The sequence below is a fragment of the Hippopotamus amphibius genome, chromosome 3 (genome assembly GCF_030028045.1).
Source record: "Hippopotamus amphibius kiboko isolate mHipAmp2 chromosome 3, mHipAmp2.hap2, whole genome shotgun sequence".
Classification (NCBI taxonomy): Eukaryota; Metazoa; Chordata; class Mammalia; order Artiodactyla; family Hippopotamidae; genus Hippopotamus; species Hippopotamus amphibius.
In genome coordinates this window covers 41,703,984-41,731,031 of record NC_080188.1, presented here as the reverse complement: position 1 = coordinate 41,731,031, position 27,048 = coordinate 41,703,984, and the positions used below count along the sequence as shown (strand labels likewise).

The 27,048-nt window shown below is 36.8% G+C and overlaps 1 protein-coding gene across 2 annotated transcripts; it reads left to right on the top strand.

The window, feature by feature from the left end:
* Positions 1–3,213: 3,213 nt before the first annotated feature.
* LOC130849092 (UDP-glucuronosyltransferase 2B18-like) lies at positions 3,214–26,636 on the top strand. Of its 2 annotated transcripts, XM_057727703.1 has the most exons (7): positions 3,657–3,691; positions 3,898–3,943; positions 4,622–4,770; positions 20,095–20,226; positions 22,174–22,261; positions 23,122–23,341; positions 26,133–26,636. In XM_057727703.1, exons 1-7 carry the CDS (start codon positions 3,674–3,676, stop codon positions 26,410–26,412), a joined length of 933 nt encoding a protein of 310 aa, XP_057583686.1. In that variant the 5' UTR covers positions 3,657–3,673; the 3' UTR covers positions 26,413–26,636. The 2 variants fall into 2 exon arrangements, with proteins under 2 accessions (XP_057583685.1, XP_057583686.1); XM_057727702.1 differs by having other exon boundaries at positions 3,214–3,943.
* Positions 26,637–27,048: the final 412 nt, after the last annotated feature.

The window sequence follows — 27,048 nt, the reverse complement described above, 5'->3', positions numbered from 1 at the left end:
GACCAGAGGGTGACACAGGACAGGAAACAGACAGCTCCAACCTATTCCCAAGGAACTCACTTCATTTGGAGCACATTATAGGAAAGTCAAGCCTAAGTGTGCCCTCAAGCTATGAAAGATTTGTTAGTAAGCAGTTAAGATGAAGCTGGTTGCTTCATGACAGATACAAGCTAAACCATTGGCAAGCTAACCTATCAGGGAAAACCAGAGAAAGACACAGCTAAGAGCCGTCTTGAGGTCAGAACACACCTCAAACACTGACGTCTAAAGTATTCTTGCAAAAGAGAATGAACTTTTGGGGGTCGGGCTCTGGAGCAATTTATCTTTCCAAGATATTATCAAAAGCTATAGCACAATCACCCAACAATTGGTGAAAGCTAACAGTAAGGAAAGAGACAGTCAAAAAGAGTGCCCTACTGAAACCACTATCAGCCCAGGAAATGTGAATATGCCTGAGGCTGCACCCTCCAAACAGCTGCATCAGAGGCTTTACACTGTAGGGGAAAGAGACTTCACTAAAATAGTTCCTGTCCTCACTGAAAGAATACTACTAACAATACACAGACCTGGAGTTGCTACACTCCATTGTCTAAGTGTAACAGTTTAACAATGATTTCACAAGACATATAAAGAAATACAAACATGTGAAATACATGTGGAAAAAGGCAAGCAGTAAAAACTGCCTGTGAGAGGGCCTAATGGTTGGCTCTAACAGGCAAAACTTCAAAGTAGCCTAAGTCAATGTGTTCAGTGACCCAAAGGAAACTAGAAAAAAGACAAAACACTCAAATAAATAAAATGAGAAACTACAATAAAAAAATATAAATGATCATAAGAGACTATTGTGAATCATTATATTCCTACAAAATGGAGAACTTAGAAGAAATAGGTAAAATCTTGGAAGCATGCAACCTACCTTCAGGAAACTGTACTTGAAGAAGAAAGTGTTAATAACTGTGTCTCATTTAACAGAGTCTATAAAGAAGAGATAGAAATCATACTTTACAAAAGTAACACATGGATATTTTGGATTTAAAAATGACTATATCTGAAATGAAAAATTCCCTAGAGGGAGTCAACAGTAGATTTGAGAAGCTGATGATAAAGCCAGCAAACTTGCAGATAGATCAATAAGATAACATAATCCAAAGAACAGAGAGAAAAAGAATAAAGAGAAATGAACATAGGCTTAGACAATGGTGGTACATAATAAAGCACACTAACGTACACCAAGGAGGAGTGCCAGAAGAACAAGGAGCAGAGCAAAATATTCAAAAAAATAATGCCTAAAAACATCCCAATTATGATGAAAAATATTAATCTACATATCCCAATTGTCCAACCAATTCCAAGTAGGATAAACATAGGAGAGCCATACTCAGACACTAGTGAAATGTTGAAAGCTAAAGACAGAAAATCCTGAAGCACTAAAAAAAATAATTCATCCTTACAGGCAAATGCCAACATACTATGTAAATCTCATCAGAAACAATGGATGCTGTATGGCAGTGGGAGGACATATTCAAAGTCCTGAAAGACAAAACTGTCAACCAAAAATTCTTTTTCAAATAAAAGTATCTTTCAGAATGAGGGCAAAATCCAGATAGTCCTCTGCCCCCTATCTCCCCAAAAAAGAATTCATTGCTGGAAAATCTGCCTTATAAAAAAAACTGAAGCATGGCTTCTGGCTGAAGAAAGTAAACCCAGACTACAATTCTAACCACCATTTAAAAAAGAGCACTGGTAAAGATAAGTAATTATGTAAGAGAGTATAAGTGCATATATCTTTTCCTTTCTTCTCTTAACAAATATAAAAAGCAAGAATATGAAACATGTATATAGTTGTATTTCTAGGCATATGACATAGTTAATATATTTGAGAGTTGGGGCGGGAAGGAGGTATGTAGCCGTGGTACAGACCCTGAGATGCCAGGGTTCTGCAATGGCTTAGGCCCAGGGTCAGGGTGCTGTAACAGCACAGCCTGGGGATGGTGGGTCAGAGTTCTACTTCTGGCCCCAGGGAAGTCAGAACATCAGCAGCCTGTTCCCAGTGATGACCTGTTAGAGCCATGTGTCAGGACCCATGTGTGGGGTACAGAGCAGCAGTGGTGTGACCGTCGTAATGGTGGGTCAGAGTGCTGACTTAGGACCCAGGGTGAGGTGCTGAGTATCAGCTGTAGCCCCAGCAATGATAGGTTAAAGCTATGACCCAGCTAGGACCCAGGAAAGGTGTGTAAAACAGCAACAGCTCAGCCTAGGTAATGGCCAGTCAAAACTACAACTAGGCATACAGGCTGAGGTCCAAAGAAATAGCAGCATTGTCCCAGTTATGGCAAGTCAAAGGACTGACTTAGAACCTGGGGGCAGGGCGCAGAGCACAAGCTCCAGTTGAGTAGATGGTAAGGCACCATGGCAACTCAATCAGGAAAAGCAAAGTACAGGAAAGATGGGGCCCCAAGATCAGGTCTCAGCATAGTGACATTCTCAGTCTCAGGAAAGACACAGAAGCTCTGCGTATCATCTGTAATCAGTGTTGGTGAAGACTGTGGAAGTCCTCAGTAACAAAGGCTGCAAACGTCTATGGTGGTGAGGCTTGCTAGAGTTCTTCTCCTATATTTTTCTCCATGGGCAGAAATCCCCTGAAGGGATATCTGAACTGGACGATGGGGTGATCCAGGTAAACTCTTTCCCACCCTTTTCTACATAGTCACCCTCAGTTTTTGCAATCTGCACGGTTTCTGCTGCTTTTTTATTGTAATCCAGAACTTTTTCCCAAAGCAATTTACATCAGGTTGTAATTGTTCATTTATTGTTTTTGTTATTTTGGAGGGGGATACAAGTGCTGGGACCTCCTAACCCTGCATCTTGTTGATGTCACCTTATCTCTAATTCTGTGTCAAGGAGACTGCAGACACAGAGCCTCTCACTTGCTTTTTTTTTACATTAGCCTTTTCTCTTACATAATATAGATGATTTGCATGTGCAAAGTATTTGACTTTTTGATATTATCGCTGACAAACATAATTAAACACACTGTATAAACATGAAGTGTTCTACACTTTGCCCTTTGACTTGCTGTCCACAGCTGCTGACTCTTCATAGAATATATTTACTTGAGGTGTAGGAGTTATAATTTAACTTCCTGATTGATTTCTTCTGGATGTAAGCATGCACAATAGCAAGAGGATATAGTATTTTTTTGAAGTATTGCCTATGAACAAGATGTCTGTGAAATGGCTCTCACTTCTGCCGCTAATACAGCTGACTTGCTACTTTAGCTCTGGGAGTTGTGGGAAGGTGCTGGTGTGGCCAATGGAATATAGTCATTGGATGAACATGAAGACAATTCTGGATGAACTTGTCACGAGGGGTCATGAGGTGACTGTTCTAACATCTTCAGTTTCCTTTCTTATCGATTCCAACAAACCATCTGCTATCAAATTTGAGATTTTCCCTGCATCTTTCACTAAAGATGATCTTGAGTATTTTAATGAGCTTTTTATCAGGAAATGGACACATGCAGCAAAAAGTTCCTTTTGGACCAATTTGTCAACAGTGAAAAGTTTATTTTGGGAATATTCTGATATGCTTATGAAGAACTGTAAAGAAGTTGTTTCCAACAAGAAACTTATGACAAAACTACAGGAATCAAAGTTTGATATCGTTCTTGCAGATGCCGTTGGACCCTGTGGTGAGCTGCTGGCTGAGATACTTAAAATACCTTTCATGTACAGTCTCTACTCCTCACCTGGCTATTCAATTGAAAAGTATACTGGAAGACTTCCTTTCCCACCATCCTATGTACCTGTTATGTTTTCAGAATTAAGTGATCCAATGACATTCATGGAGAGGGTTAAAAATATGATATATGTACTTTATTTTGACTTCTGCTTTCAGACCTTTAATGAGAAGAAATGGAATCAGTTTTACAGTGAAGTACTAGGTAAGTCATGTTTTTACTTGGTAGCATTAAGTCCTAGCTTTCCTATTTCCTTCGAAGGTGAGTTTGTATAAAGTCACAGAATTTTGTCTGAAATAAGTGAAAGGGTGAAATAAAAATATAAAACCACCCATCAATCTTACAAACATTATGGAAACAATTATAGGGTAAGGTAGAACTCTGTAACCCATTACTAGTATAGGACATCAGGAAGTCATAAACTGCAAATTGAAACACTTAGAACTTCTACAAGCCATTATCTATACAACTTACAAAACTTCTTCGAACTTAAAAAAAGTCACTAGAAACCTCATAAAGTGTCTTGAAAAATGAAGACAGGTAGATTGAAGAACTGACACACATATTTATAGCACAAGTATCTAGGCAGCATTTAGAAATTGTTTCTACTTGTGTAGCTCAGTTTCCATATTATAGTACAGTATAGTTTACTATATCATGTTATACTGTAGTATGTTATCCTATAGTACGTTATACTATGTTATGTTATATATTATACACATACATATATGTTTGCTTTATCAAAGAACAGATGCATTCAAACATCTTTGACCGCATCATTCCAAGCTCCTTTACAAAAATTACCTAATAGACACACATGGCAATATTCTCATTTGATCCAACATTTGTTGTTGTTGTTGTTGTTTTCTTTTTCACGTACAGGAAGACCCACTACATTATCAGAGACAATGGGGAAAGCTGAAATATGGCTCATTCGAACCTATTGGGATTTTGCATTCCCGCGCCCACTGCTACCAAATTTTCAATTTGTTGGAGGCCTCCACTGCAAACCTGCCAAACCTCTGCCTAAGGTCACCTACTCCTCTTTGTTGTGCTTTGTTGACTTTGCATTTTCAATAGGAATAATTCTGTATTCCTTGTTTAGAATGTTTGATTACAGTGTCAGATGTGGGAAGCTGGATAAAGCGATATTCCAGTTAGAAACTCATGTATTTCTATACCAACACAAGTATCTGAATTTCATTATCATTACAGAATAAACTAGCATATTTGGGACACTGAGAATATGTCAGTTAAATTATGGCTTCATTACTCAACACATAAGAAAGCATCAGACATTCATTAAAGGATAATTATATTTATATTATATTATTATATAAATAATGTATATATGATTATATAAATTATATTATATTATATTATGATAATTACATATATAGCATATTCCATAAGTCAGTGCTAATATAGAGAAATGGTGTAGACACAGTTTCTGCCACCTGACACTCTATCTGGAAAGACAAAATACAAACAAGTAATAAAAAGTGTGTACAAAGTACTATGAAAAGGAAAGACCACAATGCTGAAAACATATCCAGCATGAATATAGAAAGTATCGTTGATAATTAAGGTGAGATCTGAAGGATGTTCAGGCATAAACAGAAGGGATAGGGCAGAGGTGGAGGAAGATGCAAAAGAAAAGCAGGTGGTTATTGACAGTTTCCAAGATGTCCCAGTTTAGTGTAAACAGCAAGAGGCTGAATAAAGAGGCAAATCATGCTGGAGAGGTAAGCTGGAAACAGACATTCATAAGGAGTGTGAAACCTCTAACAGGGGCACTGGGAAGAACTTTGAAAGGATTAAGAATGAAAGAGATACGCTTACATAATTTTTAAAAAATAAAAAGAAACACAAGATGCAGTCACTGGGTTGGATTATAAAGGGGCAAGAGTGGAAAGGAGACCATTTAGCAGGTTGTTGCAAGATACAGGCAACAATGAGTGAAAAGTAGAATACGGTGTTCATAGAGGTATGACCACACTTACTCATAGTAAAGGACCAACCTCATATTGTTGTTGTGTGGAAAAACTTTGTTAGTACACACGAAATATCTAGATGTGTCTGGACCATACTCGGTGATTCAGAAAACATACTAGCTAATGTCATTACATGTGCCAGCCACCTGGATCTAATTCCAAATTTAACTGAAAAGAATATGCTAAACATCAAGCTTATACTCTCTAGCAAAGTCCTAAAGAGTAGATATCCCATGGAGTGCTTTAAAGGTAAATTTTAAAGTTTTATTAATTTAAAATAATTTAATAAAAATAATTTAATAAAAATTAATTTAATAAAATATAATTTAATACATTTAATTTTTTTACTATTAAAAGTTTTAAGGGTCTGACAATCAGATGAGCAAGATGAAATGCTGAAATTTTTTTGTAAATTTTGAGGCTCTTCACCAGTGCTGTAGCTAAAATGAAGACCCTTCTTCAACAATATAAATGAATGTATGTATAAATGTATGTTTTCTCAAAGATGCTTAACTACACTAAATCAGCCATAATAAAATGTTTAGTTGGGAAATAATAAATATAATAAGATCACAATTTTCTTGAAAGTTAAAAAGAGAATATAATCTGGAATTACAATTTTCAAAACATCATAATGCATATTTAACTATAGGAGTAGAATAAAGATTAGAATGAGAACACAAATTTTAGTATAATGTCTTCAAGGTCCATTCATGTTGTTGAAAATGGCAAGATTTCCTTCTTTCTCCTGGGTGTATAACATTCCATTCTGAGCATGTGTGTGTGTGTGTGTGTGTGTGTGTGTGTGTGTGTGTGTGTGTGTATTAAACATCTTTTTTATGATTCATCCATTGATGGGCATTTGTTTCCTTTGGCTATTATGAATAGTGCTGCAATAAAAATGGGAGCACATATCTCTTTGATATCTTGTTTTTATTTCCTTTTGGCAATATACCCAGAAGTGGAATTACTGAATCATATAGTAGATCTATTTTTAATTTTTTTAGGAACCTTCATACCGTGTTCTGTAAGGGCTGCACCAATTTACATTCCCACTGACAGTGTACAGGCATTCACTTTTCTCCACATTCTCACCAACACTTTTCTCTTCTTGGTTGTAGACTTTCTAACAGGTTTGAGGTAATAGTTCATTGTGGTTTTGAAATACATTTCCCTGATGATTAGTAATGTTGAGCATCTTTTCCTATACCTGGTGGCCATTTGGACATCTTTTTGGAAAATGTCTATTTTGTTCATCTGCGCATTCTTTAATTGAATTTTTTTGTCTTATGAGTTCCATATATATTCTGGCTATTAACCCCTCATTCACTATGTGGTTACAAATCTTTTCTCCCATTCTGTAGGTTGCATTTTCATCTCATTGACTGTTTCTTTTGTTGTGCAGAAGCTTTTGTTTGATGTAGTCCCATTTGTTGATTTTTTCTTTTGTTGTGGTTTTGATGTCATTTTGAAAAACTCATTTACAAGACCAATGCTGAGGAGCTTCATTCCTCTGTTTTCTTTTAGGAGTTTTATGATGTGTGGTCTTATGTTTAAGTCTTTGATACATTTTGAGTTATTTTTGTGAGTGGTGTAAGATTGGGGTTTCATTTTAATTTTTTAGCATATGTTTGTCCAGTTTTCTCAGAGGAGAAAGAAGTGTCTATTCTTTCCCACTTGGGTGTTCTTGTCTCCCATGTTGAATGTTGGGTGACTGTACATTCAGGGTTTTAATTCTAAACCCTGTATGCTATTCCACTGCTCTATATGCCTCTTTTTTGGCTAGTAAAATATTCTTTGAAATATTGCAGCTTTGCAATATAATTTGAAACTGGGAGGTGTGATGCCTTTGGCTTTGGGTAGTGTGATCATTTTAACAATGTTAATTATTCTGATCCATGAACACGGGATGACTTTCCATTTACTTGGATTTTCTTCTATTTTTTTTTCTTTTTTTTTATTTCGAGTATTATTGCTTTATACCGTTGTGCCTGTTTCTGCTGTACAACAAAGTGATTCAGCTATATTTATACATATGTCCCCATACCCCCTCCTTCTTGAATCTCCCTCCCACCCTCCCTATCCTATCCCTCTAGGTCATCAGCAATCATCGAGTTGATCTCCCTGTGTTATGCAGCAGCTTCCCACTAGATATCTATTTTACATTTGGTAGTGTATATATGCCAATGTTACTCTCTCACTTTGTCCCAGCTTCCCCTCCCTCCACCGTCCTCAAGTCCATTCTCTACTTCTGCATCTTTATTCTTGCCCTGCTAGTTGGTTCATCAGTACCATTTTTTTAGATTCCATATACATGCATTAGCATATGGTATTTGTTTTTAACCTTCTGGCTTACTTCACTTTGTAAGATAGGCTCTAGATCCATCCACTTCACTACAAATAACTCAGTTTCATTCCTTTTTATAGCTGAGTATTATTCCATTGTATATATGTGCCACATCTTCTTTATCCATCCACCTGTTGATGGGCATTTAGGTTGCTTCCATGTCCTGGCTATTGTAAATAGTGCTGCAGTGAACATTGCGGTTCATATATCTTTTTGAATTATGGTTTTCTCAGGGTATATACTCAGTAGTGGGATTGCTGGGTCATATGGTAGCTCTATTTTTAGATTTTTAAAGAAACTGCATACTTTTTTCCATAGTGGCTGTACCAATTTACATTCCCACCAACAGTGCAGGAGGGTTCCCTTTTCTTCACACCCTCTCCAGCATTTATTGTTTCTAGATTTTTTGGTGATGGCCATTCTGACTGGTGTGAGGTGATAGCTCATTGTGGCTCTGATTTGCATTTCTCTAATAATTCGTGATGTTGAGCATCTTTTCGTGTGCCTCTTCATCATCTGCCAGTCTCCTTTGGAGAAATGTCTACTTAGGTCTTCTGCCCATTTTTGGATTACATTGTTTGTTTTTTTGATATTGAGCTGCATGAGCTGCTTGTATATTTTGGCGATTAATCCTTTGTCGGTTGCTATGTTGGTGAATATTTTCTCCCATCCTGAGGGTTGTCTTCCTATTTTGTTTATGGGTTTTTTTGCTGTGCAAAAGCTTTTAAGTTTCACTATGTGCCATTTGTTTATTTTTGGTTTCATTTCCATTACTATAGGATGTGGGTCAAAAAGGATCTTGCTGTGATTTATGTCATCGAATGTTCTGCCTATGTTTCCTACTATGAATTTTATAGTGTCTGGCCTTACATTTAGATCTTTAAAACACTCAGTTTTTGTCTGTTGTGTTAGGAAGTGTTCTAATATGTTCTTTTACATGCACCACTTATTGAAGAGGCTGTCTTTTTTCCATTGTATATTCTTGCCTCCTTTGTCAAAGATAAGGTGACCGTAGGTGCATGGGTTTATCTCTGGGCTCTCTATTCTGTTCCATTGATCTATATTTCTCTTTTTGTGCCAGTACCATACTGTCTTGATCACTGTATGCTTGTAGTATAGTCTGAAGTCAGGGAGTCTGATTCTTCCAGCTCTGTCTTTCCTTCTCAAGATTGACTTGGCTATTCAGGGTCTTTTGCGTTTCCATACAAATTGTAAAATTTCTTGTTCTGGTTCTGTGAAAAATGCCATTAATAATTTGATAGAGATTGCATTGAATCTGTAGATTGCTTTGGGTAGTATAGTCATTTTCACAATGTTGATTCTTCCAATCCAAGAACATGGTATGTCTCTCCATCTGTTTGTGTCATCTTTGATTTCTTTCATCAGTGTCTTATACTTTTCTGCATACTGTACAGTCTTTTGCCTCCTTAGGCAGGTTTATTCCTAGGTATTTTATTCTTTTCATTGGAATGGTAAATGGGAGTGTTTCCTTAATTTCTCTTTCTGATTTTTCATTGTTAGTGTATAGGAATCCAAGAGATTTCTATGCCTTTATTTTGTATCCTTCTACTTTACTAAATTCATCGATTAGCACTAGTTGTTTTCTGATAGCACCTTTACAATTTTCTATGTATAATATCATGTCATCTGCAAAGTGACGATTTTCCTACTTCTTTTCCAATTTGGATTCCTTTTCTTTCTTTTCCTTCTCTGATTTCTGTGGCTAAAACTTCCAAAACTATGTTGAATAATAGTGGTGAGAGTGGGCACCCTTGTCTTATTCCTTTTCTTGGAGGGAATGCTTTCAGTTTTTCACCATTGAGAATGATGTTGGCTGTTGGTTTGTCATATATGGCTTTTATTATGTTGAGGTAACTTCCTTCTATGCTCACTTTCTGGAGAGTTTGTATCTTAAGTGGATGTTGAATTTTGTCAAAACCTTTTTCTGCATCTATTAAGTTGATCATGTGGTTTTTATCCTTCAGTTTGTTAATATGGTGTATCACATTGATTGCTTTGCATATATTGAAGAATCCTTGCATTCCTGGGATAAACCCTTGATCATGGTGTATGATCTTTTTAATGTGCTGCTGGAAATTCTTTGCTAATATTTTGTTAAGGATTTTTGCATCTTTCTTCATCAGTGATATTGGCCTGTAACTTTCTTTTTTTGGTTTGGGGGGGACATTTTTGTCTGGTTTTGGTAGTCAGGGTGATGGTGGCCTTGTAGAATGAGTTTGGGAGTGTTCCTCCTTCTGCTATATTTTGGAAGAGTTTGAGAAGGATAGGTGTTAGCTCTTCTCGAAATGTTTGATAGAATTCTCCTGTGAAGCCATCTGGCCCTGGGTTTTTGTTTGTTGGAAGATTATTAATCGCAGTTTCAATTTCAGTGCTTGTGATTGCTCTCTTTACTTTTTCTATTTCTTCCTGGTTCAGGCTTGCAATATTGTACTTTTCTAAGAATTTATCCATTTCTTCCAGGTTGTCCAGTTTATTGGCATACAGTTACTTGTAGTCGTCTTTCATGATCTTTTGCATTTCTGTGGTGCCAGTTATTACTTCTCCCTTTTCATTTCTAATTCTGTTGATTTGTGTATTCTGCCTTTCTTTTCCTGAGGAGTCTGGCTAATGGTTTATCAATTTTGTTTATCTTCTCAAAGAACCAGCTTTTACTTTTATTGGTCTTTGCTTTTTTTTTTTCTTTCATTTCTTTTTCATTTATTTCTGATCTGATCTTTATGATATCTTTCCTTCTGCTAACTTTGGGGATTTTTTTGTTGTTGTTCTTTCTCTAATTGTTTTAGGTGTATGGTTAGGTTGTTTATTCCATATTTTTCTTGTTTCTTGAGGTAGGGTTGTATTCCCATAAATTTCCCTCTTAAAACTGCTTGTGCTGAATGCCATAGGTTTGGGGTGATTGCGTTTTCATTGTCATTGTTTCTAATTATTTTTTTTAATTTCTTCTTCGATTTCTTCAGTGATCTTTTGCTTGTTTAGTAGTGTATTGTTTAGCCTCCATACGTTTGTATTTTGTACAGCTTTTTTTCTGTAATTGATATCTAGTCTCATGGAATTGTGGTTGGAAAAGATGCTTGATATGATTTCAATTTTCTTAAACTTACCGAGGCTTAATTTGTGACCCAAGATGTGATCTATCCTGGAGAATGTTCCATGTGCACTTGAGAAGGAAGTACATTCTGCAGTTTTTGGATGGAATGTCTTATAAATATCAAGTTGAGATGGTCTAATGTGTCATTTAAAGCTTGTGTGTCCTTATTTATTTTCTGCTTGGATGACCTGTCCATTGATATAAGTGGGGTGTTAAAGTCTCCTACTATTATTGTGATACTGTCAATATCCCCTTTTATGGTTGTTAGCATTTGCCTTATGTATTCAGGTGCTCCTATGTTGGGGGCATAGAATATTTACAATTGTTATATGTTCTTCTTGGATGGATCCCTTGATCATTATGTAGTGTCATTCCTTGTCTCTTGTAATAGTCTTTATTTTAATCCCAATTTTTCTGGTATGAGCGTTGCTATTCCAGCTTTCTTTTGACTTCCATATGCATGGAATATCTTTTTCCAACCCCTCACTTCCAGTCTGTATGTGTCCCTAGGTCTGAAGTGGGTTTCTTGTACAGAGCATATATAAGGGTCTTGTTTTTGTATCCATTCAGCCAGTCTGTGTCTTTTGGTTGGAACATTTAATCCATTTACATTTATGGTAATTATTGATATGCATGTTTCTATTACCATTTTCTTCATTGTTTTGGGATTGTTTTTGTAGGTCTTTTCCTTCTCTTGTGTTTCCTACCTAGAGAAGTACTTTTAGCAATTGTTGTAAGGCCGGTTTGGTAGTGCTGAACTCTCTTAACTTTTGCTTGTCTGTAAAGCTTTTGATTTCTCCGTCAAATCTGAATGAGATTCTTGCTGAATAGCGTATTCGTGACTGTAGGTTTTTTCTTTTGAGACTTTAAATATATCCTGCCACTCCCTTCTGACCTGCAGAGTTTCTGCAGAAAGATCAGCTTATGGGTTATCCTTATGGGTTTTCCCTTATATGTTATTTGTTGTTCCCTTGCTGCTTTTAATATTTTTTCTTTGTGTTTAGTTTTCATTAGTTTGATTAATATGTGCCTTAATATGTTTCTCCTTGGGTTTATTCTGTATGGGACTCTCTGCACTTCTTGGACTTGATTGACTATTTCCTTTCCCATGTTGGAGAAGTTTTCAACTATAATCTCTTCAAAAATTTTCTCAGACCCTTTCTATTTTTCTTCTTCTTCTGGGAAGCCTATGATTCGAATGGTAGTGTGCTTAATGTTGTCCCCAAGGTTTCTGAGACTGTCCTCCATTCTTTTTATTCATTTTTCTTTTTACTGCTCTGTGGCAGTTATTTCCATCATTCTATCTTCCAGCCCAGTTACTCATTCTTATGCCTCAGTTATTCTGCTGTTGATTCCATCTAGAGTATTTTTAAGTTCAGTTATTGTGTTGTTCATTACTGTTTGTTTGCTCTTTAATTCTTCTAGGTCCTTGTTAAACATTTCTTGTATTTTCTCTATTTTGTTTTCAAGATTTTGGATCATCTTTACTATCATTACTCTGAATTCTTTTTCACTCTATTTGCCTACTTCTTCTTCATTTATTTAGTCTTGTGGGTTTTTATCTTGCTCATCTGCCTGGAAGATATTTCTCTGCTATCACATTTTGTCTAATACACAGTTTTTGAGATCTTCTTTCCCTAGGCTGCCTAGTCATAATTCCTCTTGTTTCTGTTCTCTGCCCACTATGGTGAGGTTGGTCCAGTGTTTTGAGTAGGCTTCCTGATGGGAGGGACTGGTGTCTCCATTCTGGTGGATGGATTTGAGTCTTTTCCCTCTGATGAGCAGGTCTGTGTCAGGTGGTGTGTTTTGGGGTATCTGTGGGCTTAGTATGACTTTGCGTAGTCTGTGTACTAATGGGTGTGTTTGTGCTCCTGTCTTATTTGTAGTTTGGTGTGAGGCATCCAGCACTGGCAGCTGCAGCCAGTCAGGCAAAGCTGGGTCTTAGACTCTGATAGAGACCTCTGTGACAGGTGTCTGTGATTAATATTCCTTATGGCCATGGATTCTCTAGTGGTCCAGCATCCTAGACTCTGTGCTCCCTCCCCAGAGCCTCAGGCCTGACTTCTGGTCAAGGAATCAAGACCCCACAGGTCCCTCGTCCCATTAATAAAGGGTATTAAAAAAGATTAACTAAGTCCCAGACTCATGGTAAAAAGTTAAATCAAACAGCCAAATACTGAAACCAGGAAACACATACACTCACAAGAGAAACAAAACAGAACCAAATAAAACATAAAGCACTAGAGCAACCAGACAAAAGAACCTCAGAATGAAATCAGAAAATTAAAAAGAAAACCAACAAAAATTCAAAACCAAAAAAACAAAACAAAAGCAGAGTGCCAACTGAAGAATGATGCAAAGAAACAAAACAAACCAACAAGAATGGCTTTTAAAAAAGAGAGAGAGAGAGAAAGGGGAAAGAAGACAGAAAAACAGAAGAGCAACATAGTAATGGAAACATATAAAAAAAAATGTTAAAAGGAAGAGAAAAGAAAGAGGAAAAAAATGACAAACAAAACCCCAGAGAAACTGGGAAAACAAGGACCAAATATAACAGGGACCAAAGAGAAACAAGGACCAAATATAACAAAGGGCAAAAAGAACAACCAGATAGACTGATGATCCCCAAAACAAAATCTAACAATTAGCATTGGAACTAAGATAAGATAAAACCTAAAAACAAAACCCAAAGCAGTGTGTCAACTGAAGAATAAAGCAAGGAAACAGAGCAGATCGATAATAATGTTTAAAAACATAAGATAATAAAGTAAAATAAAATAAAATGGGATGAAACACAGAGCAACAGAAAAGCATATTATAAATGGAAATATAAAAAGAAAAAAAATAAATTAGAAATGTATTAAAGATAAAGAAGACAAAAAAAGATAAGCAAAAAGAACTCAACCACAGAAAAGCCAACTAGGAATAGAAATATATAGAAATGGATAATGATAAAAATAAAAATAAAAAATATAATTTAAAAAAATGTTATAAACCACAAAAATCCCATGACTAAAACTGTTTAGAAAACAAAACCAAAACCAACAGAATGGATCAAATCAATAGAACTAATAATAATAATTCTGTTTCCTTGGGGTTTCAGCTATAAGTGTCCTTGTACACACCTTGAGCCCTTGTACACACCTTGAGCCACAGGCCACCTTCGCCTCCCCAAGAGGCCCTCCTCTGCCTCTGGGTTGGGCTCTGGACCTGCTATGAGTCCTATGGTTTCCACTTTGACTCTTATCAGGCCCAATTTCTGCATGTGCTTGCTCCCAAAGTCCACAACTGCCAGAGATAGACCTTTTATATTTGTGGGAGCATTCATTGTCTACTTAGATATTCCAAAGACATAGAGTCTACCTAGCTGATTGCAGGGATTTAGTCTGCAGCTTGTATAGCTGATGGAAAGATTCTAGAGCCTCTTCCTTAGTCCCCATGTTCCTGGTGTTCAGCTTTGATTTTCTACCCACCTCTGTGTGTGGTCCAACCACAGGATGCTGGTCCTGAGGCTGCTTTGGAGTTCTTGGGTCTGCCTCTGTGAGGGCTTCCTTTAGTGTTCATCTGCAGGTGCCAGCATGTGGGGAGAGAGAGGCTATGACAGTGGCTCTTCTCCCTGTGAGTGACTCAGAAGTAGCACCCTGCTTGGATTGCGGGAGCCCCAGGGGTGATGCCAAATGTGCAGGGATGCCGGTGGCCATGAGTGTAGGAAGTCTGGCCTTAGTGTGGCTCTTTCCTGGAGACCGGCATAAGCTGCATGAAGGCCAGCCATCAGGGGTCTTTTTGTATTACCCTACAACCAGTGGAGCTTCCTTTATTGTTCGTCTGTAGGCACTGGTGTGTGAGGAGAGAGAAGGTACAATAGTGGCTCCTTGCCCTGCATATGAGTCATCAGTAACACCCTGCTTGTATTGTGGGAGCCCTGGTGGTGGTGCCAACTACACAGGGAAGCTGGTGGGCACGGCTGTAAGAGGCATGTCCCTAGAGATGGCCCACCCCGGCCAGACACTTTTTGGCTCTCATCAGCAGGTATGCTAGGGCTGTCCCTTGAGGGTCATTTTCTATTACTTGTCAACTGGCACTGGACAGCCAGGCCCAGAGGGGTCTTCCTTTACTGTTTCTCGCAGGAGCTGAGAGAGTGGCCACAATAATGGCTCCTCCCCCTGTGTGTGACTCAGCAGTAATGCCCTGTTACCGTGGCACCCCAGTTTTCCCTGGCAGGCATTCCCTGCTGCGGATTTCTTTCCTCCCATTCCCTCAGTCTGTCTCCCCACAGCCAACAATGGTTCTCACCCTTGGCCTGTTCTCTGATCCCCACGCTCCTCCAGCTCCCAGAACCTCTGCACATCTGTGAACACATGTCTCAGTCCGGGGCATGCAGCGCCGTGGCACAGACCTTCTATATGTCTCTCACTCTTTCCCGTCTGCCACAGATCAGCTGCTTCACCCTCTTTGGACTGCCCCAAATGCCTCCCTTCTGCCCCCATTGAAGAGGGGGTTTCCCTGTCAGGGTTTCGCCTGAATTTGAGAATCTCTTCTCTACTTTGGCTCTCTCACACTGGGATGCAGTTCCCCTCCCTTTTTTCTCCTCCTCTTCTTCCTTTCTTTTTTCATCCTACCCAGTTATGTTGGGATATTTATAGTCCTTTTCAGTGTGCAAGGTCTTCTGCTAGTTTTCAGCCAGTTTTCTGTGAGAATTGTTCCATCTATTGATGTATTCCTGATGCATCTGTGGAGAGAGACACACACCACATCCTTCTACTCTGCCACCATCTTTCTACCCTTTTCCTCTATTTCTTACAACAAAGTCTTGTAGTTATCACCGTACAGATCTTTCACTTCTTTGGTTAAACTTATTTCTAGTTATTTTCTTGTTTTTGATGCTATTGTGAACGGGACAGTGTTTTCAGATGTTTCATTCTTAGTATGTACAAATGGAACTGATTTCTGTATGTTGATTTTGTATCCTGCAACTTTACTGAATTTGTTGCTTAGTTCAGGTTTTTGGTTGAATCTGTGAGATTTTCTGTACAAAAAATCATGTCTTCTGCAAAAATGAAAATTTTACTTCTTTTCTATTCAGGATACCTTTTATTTCTTTGTCTTGCCTAGTTGCTCTAGCTAGACCTTCTAGTACTATGTTGACTCACTGTGAGAGTGGGAATCCTTGTTTTCTTCTTGATCTTAGAGAAAAAGCTTTCAAATTTTCACTGTTGAGTATAATGTTAGCTTTGAGTTTGTCATATGTGTCCTTTATTACATTGAGTTACGTGTTTTCTATACCCAATATGTTGAGGGTTTTTATCATGAAAAAATGTTGTAGCTTGTCAAATGTTTCCTGTACATCTATTGAGATGATCGAGTTATTTTAAATTTCATTTTATTAATGCAATGTATTACAATTATTAATTTGGATACATTAAACCATCCTTGCATCCCAGGGATAAATCACCCTTGGTCTTGGTATATAATTCTTTTAATGTGTTCTTGAGTTTGGCTTGCTGATATTTTGCTGAGAATGTTTGCTTCCACATTCAGTCCATATATTGGCCTATAGTTTTCTTTTCTTGTAATGTCCTTATCTACTTGGTATCCGGGTAACATTGACCTCATAGAACGAGTTTGTAACATTCTCTCCCTCCTCTTTAATTTTTAAAGGTTTTTTGAAGGACTGGCATTAATTATTCTATAAGTTTCATAGGATTCATCAGTGGAGCCATCTAGTCCCGAGGTTTTGTGGGTTGGAATGTTTTTGATTGCTGATTCAATCTCTTTACTCATTATGACTGTTTAGATTTTCTACTTCTTCCTGACTCAGTCTCGATAGGTTGTGTTTCTAAGAAGCTAAGCATTCTTCTCAGGTATGTAAGTTGTTAGTATGTGATTATTCATAGTAGTCTCTTAGGATCTTATGTATTTTATATATCAGTTCATTTCTAATTTTATTTATTTGAGTCTTTTTTTTCTTGGTTAGTCTAGCTAAAGGTTTTCAACTTTTTTATCTTTTTGAAAAGACAAAGACAAATATTGTATGATATCACTTATATGTGGAATCTAAAAGTGCCAAACTCATAATAACAGAGAGTAGTATGGTGGTTACCAGGGGCTGAGTGGTGGGAGAATAGGAGAGATGTTGCTTAAGGATACAAAATTGCATCTCTTAGTAAATAAGTCCTAGAAAGCTAAGATATAGAATAGTGAATACAGACAGAAATATTTTATTATAATCATCATACTTGCTAAGAGGCTAGATGTTTCTTTATCCAGCCACATAAAAAAGAAATTATTATTATATGATATTATGGAAGTTCAAACCATCATTAAAATAGCAATCATATTACAATATATAAATGTATCACATCATCACATTATAAACCAAAATTTACATAATGTTATATGTCAAATATATTTCAACCTTTTCTGAAAGCATATGAATTTGAAACTGAGAATATCTCTGGATGCAGAGTTTTAGTAAATCTTATTTCCTTTTATATAGTTTTTCATACTTTTGCATATTTTCTTGCATGAGCTTATATTATTCTCATAAAGATGCAGAGAATGAAATGAACCAGTCCACATCAGTGATTAATTTGTAGAGATAGGATGGATTACAATAATACTAAATGGATGCATCTTTAACAGCACAAAAGAAGCAGCTTTGGATAGCAAGCCAATGAGACAAAACACTGAAGACAAGTAACTTGGAATGTTACTACATGTCCCTGGAAATACAAACATTACCTGGATATATCATGTGAGCCTTAAGAAAGTTCAGTGACCTTAACATTAAGACTGGTATCAAGAGGTTGAAACCATACTTTTGAAAAATACCCTTCAAATATAGTCTTCAAAGTTAATGTTTGCAAAATTCCCTCTTTACTCGTTTCTGTTAAAAAATAGTTTTGCAAAATTATACACAATAATTAGATCAGAAAGTATACATTTTATGATGGAAGAGTTGGGTCGTTATTCTCCAGAGAGAAAGGAATAATGCATTTAAAACAGAAAAAAGAAATAAGAAAAGATGAGTATATGGTTTTGACCAGATATTCAGGAAAATTTTGCTTCTCTACATTTCTAATAGCAAACATTGAGCAATGTGGACTTATTCTGTTATAGCAAGTAAAAATTTTTTTAATTAGAAAGGATCAAAGAATACACAACAAAATAATTCAGAAGCAATTCCAGGCAAATACAGATTCACCAGGAGCTTTATTTAACTTGAAGTGAACTATTCAAAATGTGACCAGATCTCTGCTGCAGCAAGCCCTGGGGTACCTCTCCGACTGTGGGGCAAGTGCTCCCTGGTGGACTCAGTTAGTGATAATGAGGGTCCTTCATAGCAGTTGGGTATAGCACATGCTACTGTGACATCAATAATATTTTACAAAATGACTTCAGGACAAACTGTGTCATACATAAACTAACCCAGCAATATGGTTGCTCAAATATGTAAATATACAAGTATATTTCTGGGTTATAAATAAGACTCACTGTTTCACAGAACTTCCAAACTACAATACCAGACTCCTCAATGTCAGTGATTAGTAATTTAGAGAGAGAGTTTGGGAAATTATGGCAAAATTTAAGGTAAGGAATAAGGATTACAGAGCTGAGTGAATGATACACATAAAATGATTGAAATCATAAATTTTTCCTAGAGCTAACCGTCATGGAAATGAAATACCCATGACTAATCTAAAATAATTCTCAAGAAAGTCTGTCTGGAATAAATAAATGATTTTGTAGACCAGTAATAATAAAGATTTAAATGTGAGTTAAACCCTGCAGTGTAGCTTCCTTCCAAGAATCTGTGTTAGTAGTTAATAACATGATTGATGAAGACAATATAATATTGTTTAGCAGGATCTCCTCATCACTACTGTGTACTGGCTCTGTCTCATTTCCTGCTTATACACAAACACATTTGCACAAATATACATAATAGAAGAAATTGACCTCATATCACCCATTTTCTTCCCTAGGACCTCGGGGATGAGGTCTGTTGAAACAAACAAACAAACAAAAAGTCCTTACTGAAAACAAAGGCGTTTCCTCAAAAAATTTAATAATAATTTTTCAGTGTTGAATATTTAATAACGCAACCGACCAAAGTCCAAGATGTGAATTTAGCATGTTCAAGAAACATAGGGCGGGGTGGCAGGGAGGGAGAGAAATCATTCTATAAACTAACTATACAGTATGTAAGAGTAATGCACACTTTCTAATATAAAACCTGTCTATCCATATGGCCCAGCAATTCCTCTTCTGGGTATATATCCAAAAGAATTGAAATGAGGATCCAATGAGATATTTGGACAATATGTACATAAGCGCTCCACTCACAGGAGCAAAGAGGTTGAAGCACCCAAGTGTCTATCAACAGATAAAGCATTAAAGGAAATGTCAGATATACAAACAATGGAATATTACTCAACCTTTAAAAGGAAATTCTCACATGTCACAACATAAATGACCCTTAAGCTGATTGAAATAAGCCAGTCACAAAAAAGACAAATACTGTACAATTAAACTTGTAAGAAATACCGGGACTCGTCAATTTGTGGAAACAGAGTAGAATGAGGGTTGCCAGGGGTTAGGGAGAGAGGAAACTAGAGTTTCTTAATGAGCATAGAATTCCAGTTTTGCAAGATGAAAAAGTTCTGGAGATTGGTGGCACAATGTGAATATACTTAATACTACTATACTATACACTTCGGAATGATTGACAGCAAATTTTATGTTACGTGTATTTTACCATAATATTTTTAAAAAAACAACAACCACTACTTTAGTAATTCCAGACTATATCTGATTTTCTCTCTTTAGTTGCTTGTAGAAATCCCTTCAATAATGTTTGTTATGCTGTCGCTCTTTCGTGATGGGGCAAATTCTTTTTTCACAGGAAATGGAAGAGTTTGTGCAGAGCTCTGGAAAAAATGGTATTGTGGTGTTTTCTTTGGGGTCAATGGTCAGTAACATGACAGAAGAAAGAGCCAATACGATTGCATCAGCCCTTGCCCAGATTCCACAAAAGGTACACACAGTAACTTGAGTGGACAACTATTTAATGAATCTGTTAAACTCTATAAAAGGTCTGATTTTAGATATTTTCTATCAGGAAGGTAAACTACTATGATAGCTCCAACTTATCTCAGATATATATAAAAACCAAAATACACATGGCAGGAGCTAAAGTAGTACAGGGAGTGTCTCTGATCAATATTAATTTTAGATTAACATTGTAATCAAAAAGAACAATATTTAAGAGATGCAGTGTGAATGTTGTTATTATAATTGTATTGTAATAACAGAAAGGAAATAACAGGAAAAGAAATCACCAAACTCTGCCTTGTCATTTGCTCCTTTTCCTTTAAAGACTCCTGAAGAAATGATACACATACGGATGTTCTCAGGAGTTAGATTTTAACAGTAAATGTAGTCATGCAATAATGTTACACAATATTGATAAAAATCAAGAGTGCTTCTTGCAGGTTATATTTGCCAGGTAATCCTGGCCCCTTTTACATCCCCTAAATTTTGCAACAGCCTTATTCAGTGTGCTTTTCAGGGTGCTATTCACAGAAAGGATGGCCAGGACTCCCCAGTCTGTTTCCAGATACCCATCCAGCCAGAATGATTTAGAGAGAGAGAAACATCAGCCTCTCTGGTTGACTGGACATGGCAAAGTCTGAAGCAGGAAGCTAGAAGAGAAAGGGTAAAGATGAGGTCCTGCCCTTAAGGTGAACCCTGTGCACTGTACAGTCTAGCTCTTAAAGGACTCTGCTTCTAACCTATCACATTACTCCTCTTGATTGAGGAAGGAGAGAAACTTTAAGAAGGAGTCAAGCATAAGCAAGACTGGCATGGAAAAGACTCCGCTGCCTCTTTCTCCATAAAATTGAGTAGTAACTTATTTTCTAATATATTAAATACCTCTTGGGTCTTGGGATATTTGTAAACTAATTTTTTAGTTTGCTATCTGATATTATACTCGTCTCCTAAATACCTATGCTAGTATTTTGCTGAGAAACTAAAGTTACTTTACATTTGATCACACAGTCAAGAGAAGCTAAACACTAGTAAATTATAATCCAGTTCATAACAATTGCCTAGAGTTCCAAAATTGAAATGCCTTATTTCAGTATTAGACCTAGAGACCACATTAATCAATGCTATCAATGCTTTGTGCTTCATTGTTGAAGTCTTCAGGGTCAGGTGAATAAATTTTAGCATTGCAATTTGGAACATTTTCAGCAGCCTTATTGTCATTCACAAATTACCCACCTGCTCTTCTTTTCTGAATGTAAAACATTTTCAAGCCTAGTAATAGTAGTAATACTCTGGATTCACATAAAAAAATTCCAGTTGCCACTGTTGTCTGAGGTCGTGCTTAAAACTTTAATCTAAATGAAGTTACACTTCCTAGGCAGCACTAATTAACTTATTGTTAATAAATTATAAAAAAGCAGAAATATTTATTTCTCTTAAGTGGCTGATTGCATGCATTGTCCTCTTTGCAATCAAAATGTGAAATTCTAATAAAATAACTTGTTATATTGATGAGTGAATATAAGAAACTCCCTTCTATAACAGGCAAGAAGAAATAAATCAGTGAATATTAAATTTGAAAACGATACCTAGTACCTAAAATAAAGCAAATAAATGTGTAGATCATTTGTAATCTGTCACTGTCTTCTTGGAATCAAAATAAGACCATCTAAGAATGTTTTCAGTATTTCAGTAGATCACTGAAAATCTCATTTGTCTATGCCATCATGTGCACATCATGGGTACATCAAAAGTACGTATTCCTATTTATGTCAGTGTATTAATAGTTACCATCACTTAAGGTGTCTTGTCCTCATTCCCTTACTACTCATGTGCAAGACATGTAATGAGATGTATTTTGATCTCTTTAGAATTCTAATGCTGTAACTTTGAAGTTGAACTCATGGATAAGGTGTTTCCTTTACCCTAACAGGTTCTGTGGAGATACGATGGCAAGAAACCAGACACCCTAGGGCCCAATACTCGGCTGTATAAGTGGATCCCCCAGAATGACCTTCTCGGTAAGACTTGGCAGAACAAATACTGAAAACGTGAGAAACAGCTGAGCAGAGTGATAGTACTTCAGTAGGAAACAAACTCATCAAGCAAGTATTGTAACACTCGAAAAGAAAACTTTACTACTTTATTTTTATTTCCTATGCTAGGGGATAAAATAAGAATGACTAACAGTTGGCATGGTCACATCCCTCATGGCCAGAATCTTTATTTCGGCTGTTATTACTTCCCACAGTGAACTTCTCAATCACTTCCTGGATTGTTGCTCTGCCTCTGGATTCTTTCCTTATACCTATCTTTTCCCCTCTGCAGGGGTATGGTAAATGCTACTAAAAGTAACAGCTCCCTTTTATTACCAGGGACTCTCCATTTTCTGTAAGAACAAATCCACAATCATGAAGTGATAAAATACTTCATGATAAAATATAGCTTTTCCTTCTTCTGCTTCCAATGCCACCACCATTACCCTTCTTTTCCCCTGACACCCTGCTTATCACACAAAATGACTTCACAATTTCTTTAAGAAAATGTATTTCTGACATGCCCTCCTCAGGCCCATTTTTTGTAAAAGAGACGTGGTTTCTTTTACCCCAAATGTTCTTTGCAGTTGTCCACTTGCCAATCCTGGACTCATTTGTGAAGTTCAAGTGCCACAACACTTATTGCATGAAGTCTTCACTTACCCTGTCAGCAGGCATAGCAGTCTCTTCTCTGAGTTCTGAGAGCAATTTAAAAGCAATTTCATATGTGCAATAATCTGTTACCAAAAAGACACTGCTTCTTTCAGTTGCCTTATAATGCCCATTTCTCATTTTATTTCCAAGACTTAAAAGGAACAATTTTATTGAAATTCACTCAATCCTAGGTCATCCAAAAACCAAAGCTTTTGTAACTCATGGTGGAAGCAACGGCATTTATGAGGCCATCTACCACGGGATCCCTATGGTGGGCCTTCCTTTGTTTGCTGATCAACCTCATAACATTGCTCAGATGAAGGCCAAGGGAGCAGCTGTCAGGTTGGATTTGGAAACAATGACAAGAGTCGATTTCCTTGCTGCATTGAAGGAAGTCATTAACAATCCTTCGTGAGTATAATTTTTTACTAGCTCCTATTTCTAGAGAAGTTCTCATCCGAAGGCCAGGGAGGCAGCAGTGAGTCTTCGCATAAGCACAGTGAGGCGTAAGATTTGCTCAATGCTTTGAAAACAGTCCGCAGTAACCTATTGTGAGTGTCACGTTAAGATGTTTTTCATGGTTTGAGGGGAAAGATTTGTCAGTGGTTTAAAGATAGTGGAGAAATTTTGAAAGACCTAATCATTAGAATGAGAAGGATCACTGAAATGGTCATAGAAGGATTAAGAGGAAGCATGGAGAACAAAGTTAAAGTAGGGAACCATGAATGTTATAGGAATACTCATGACCCCATCACTGATAGATGGTAAACAGCTAACACCTTCTAATTACGCAGTTTTGACTGTGCAGATGGTACTTATAAATGTAGGTATATTCTTAGGTTTTTCAATTGTGATCATTTTTGTCTTATTTGGAAGAGTTGTAAAATTTAAACCTTATTGACTTGGAAGGGGTATGTTGGGATATTCCTTCTCTTTAAAAAAGTTTTTACACAATTTTAAAGGTTATTTTCCAGTAAAAATTATTACAAAATAATGGCTATGTTCCCAGTGTTGTACAGCACATCCTTTAGCTTATGTTGTTCCCAGTACTTTTTGCCTCCTACTCTCCAACCGATGTATTTCTACTCCCCCCAAACCTGGTAACCAATAGATTACTCTCTATATCTGCATGTCTGTAATAATATTTTGATCCCATCACTGATAAGTGGTAAACAACTAGAACTTTCTAATCTACTCAATTGCAACTATGTACATCCTACCTCTAACTGTAAGTATATTCTGAGTTCTTTTGGTTGTGCTTCTTTTGTGTTATTTGGAAGAAATATGTTGGGATATTCCTGTGGAAAAGCCAAATTTTTTGAAACCAAAAATATGTGGTTCCCAGGGACTTCCCTGGTCCAGTGTGTAAGACTCCGTGCTCCCAAGGCAGGAGGCCAAGCTTCGATCCCTGGTGAGGGAACTAGATCCCACAGCATGCCGCAACTAAGACCCGGTACAGTCTATAAAAGTAAATTATAAATAAATAAATATTTAAACAAATATTTGGTTTCCAAATCATTTAAGTTTAGACATGAATCTCAGTAATACAATTACTATTAATATCACAATATGATGTATATATTTGCCCCTTTTGTTTCATAATGACTTTGTAAAGAAAACATTTTGAGAGTGTGTTGGTAATAATAGCACAGTGCAATTTGTGTTTTATAAGCAGTGTTATTTAATTTTAATTTTAGAACAGCTGTTGTCCTAAATGTGTGGCATAAGAAGTACATTTTCTTCTTTTTTTTAAGAAACATCTTTCATTTAGTGTTTTTATATAAATGTACATCTCTAGTATCTTTATACATTATTTCAATAATGTAAAGCTGGTGTCAAACAAATGAAGATAGCTTATTAATTGCCATATACTGAATGTTCGTGATACACTACACATTATATTAAGTCCTTTAAACACATATAAAGTAACTGTAACATTTCAGTGGCTCCCTACTGTATTACAAAAATGTTTCTGGGTTACTGCCCTCCTCTCAGAAACCCAGTGCTCCCCCCCTTTTTTTTAATAGAACATGGAGAGAAGTTAACTCCATTTTTTTAAAATATTTATTTATTTATTTATTTATTGACTGCCTTGGGTCTTAGTTGCAAGACTCGGAATCTTTCCTGGCGGAATGAGAGCTCTTCATTGCAGTGTGTGGGCTTCTCTCTAGTTGTGGCCTGCAGGCTTCACAGCACACAGGCTCATTAGTTGCAGCCCACCAACTATCTGGTTGTGGTGTTTGGGCTTAGTTGCACCATGGCATGTGGAATCCTAGTTCCCCAACCAGAGCTTGAACCCACATCCCCTACATTGCCAGATGGATTCTTAACCACTGGACCACAAGGGAATTTGCTACAGCGCCATGCTACAGCACTTTATGATTCAGACTCCATGAGCCATACCTCCTTATTTGTCTGTTTTCCTTGTTTATTAGTCCATGATGATTTTAACAATTGTAGAAACAAATGTAACTGCAAAGCCTAAAAGTGAACTGTTGAATATTCTCCAGATTGTAAAATAACTAACAAGAAAAACAACAACAACAATAGCAGACATTTACCGAGAGTCTAAGAATACCTCTAAGAATCAATACAATATTCCTCAAAATAATCAGATAGGGTACTATCCCTATCCATTCCATATAACCATGAAAAACTGAGGAACAGAAAGAATAAAAATCAGGCAGCAAGGTTAAGAGTCAGAATCAGGAATCAAACTGAGGCAATTCACGTACACACTTTCAACCACTATTTCACTCACGTAACATCAGCCCTGCCTGGACATGTCTCTGAACCTCAGCATAAATTTACCTGCGATCTCTGGATTATGACAGCATTTTAAAACTGGTCCACCAGGGCTATTACTAATTCCTCACTAGATAATTCAAACTTTGAACACACAAATCATAGATTTCCTTTTCTTCCTTTTTTTCCTTTGGGACTTAACTCATTCCATTCTTCACACTACAAACTCTTGTGCTCTCCCATTTTGTCTCTTTTCTCTATGGCTTGAAATTCTATGGATTTAACAAATTCTAACCCATAAGCTAAGATCTCAGTAATCACTTCAGGAGAAAATAATCTAATTTTCTTCCACTCTGTGGAGAATGTGGCACTCAGTGTTACCATCTACAAGAAAATTTCACATATTTATCTTTTCTAGCTCATTTTATAAATTGGCATCTATTTGCTTTTCCTTCAGGTACAAAGAGAAGATGATGTGGTTATCAACCATTCAACATGATCAGCCAGTGAAGCCACTAGACCGAGCAGTCTTCTGGATCGAGTTTGTCATGCGCCACAAAGGAGCCAAGCACCTGCGGCCAGCCGTCCATGACCTCACCTGGTTCCAGTACCACTCTTTGGATGTGATTGGATTCCTGCTGGCCTGTGTGGCATCTGCTGTGTTTGTCATCACAAAATGTTGTCTGTTTTGTTACTGGAAGTTTGCTAAAACAGGAGACAAGAGGAAAAATGAGTAGCTATATTTGGGTCCTGAAGCAGGTACACCACATAGAGGGAACTCCTCCAGTTTTTATTCCAGCAAGAAAGAGTTATGATAAGGTTCCCATCCTCTTGTGACAAAATGACTCCTCACAATTTAGCATCTCAGATCAAAATTCATTTTCAAGGGATTTTCTAACTGAGATAGAAGTATGTCATGCCAAGGGAAAAATTGGTGAAAAATAAAATAATAATAAAATTATATGGGTACGTATTTAAACTTACTATTTTAATTCAAAAGTTATACTGAAAAGAAATGATTGAATTTAACTGTGTTTCACATGTTGGGCATAGACCCAAAAACAATAAGTCTACTCATAGCATCCAAATGATAGTTAGAATTTTTAACTTCCTTTTGGTGCAGAATTTTATAGTTTTTCCCTGCTACAGGAACTGTTCAATAATTGGAATTATATAAAAAGTTTCACCCCCTCATTTCATTTGTGAGACCACTAAATCTTTTTGGTTTTTACTGTGCATCCAACGTCAGCATCACTACTTAACTAAAGCCATGGCAAGCCATGTGCCTTCATCCATTTTAACTCATTTGCCAGCAGAATGTTTGTGGAATTATAAATATGACTACAATATTTAGTTACCTGCTTCCTATTTTA

What these genes read in the sequence shown, in the direction of transcription:
- LOC130849092 (XM_057727702.1), top strand. Translation starts at nt 3,214, where the DNA reads ATGAACAAGATGTCTGTGAAATGGCTCTCACTTCTGCCGCTAATACAG. An exon ending in TTGCCCAGATTCCACAAAAG is followed by an intron (nt 20,227 to 22,173) that starts GTACACACAGTA and finishes TTACCCTAACAG; the next exon opens with GTTCTGTGGAGATACGATGG. An exon ending in CCCCCAGAATGACCTTCTCG is followed by an intron (nt 22,262 to 23,121) that starts GTAAGACTTGGC and finishes ACTCAATCCTAG; the next exon opens with GTCATCCAAAAACCAAAGCT.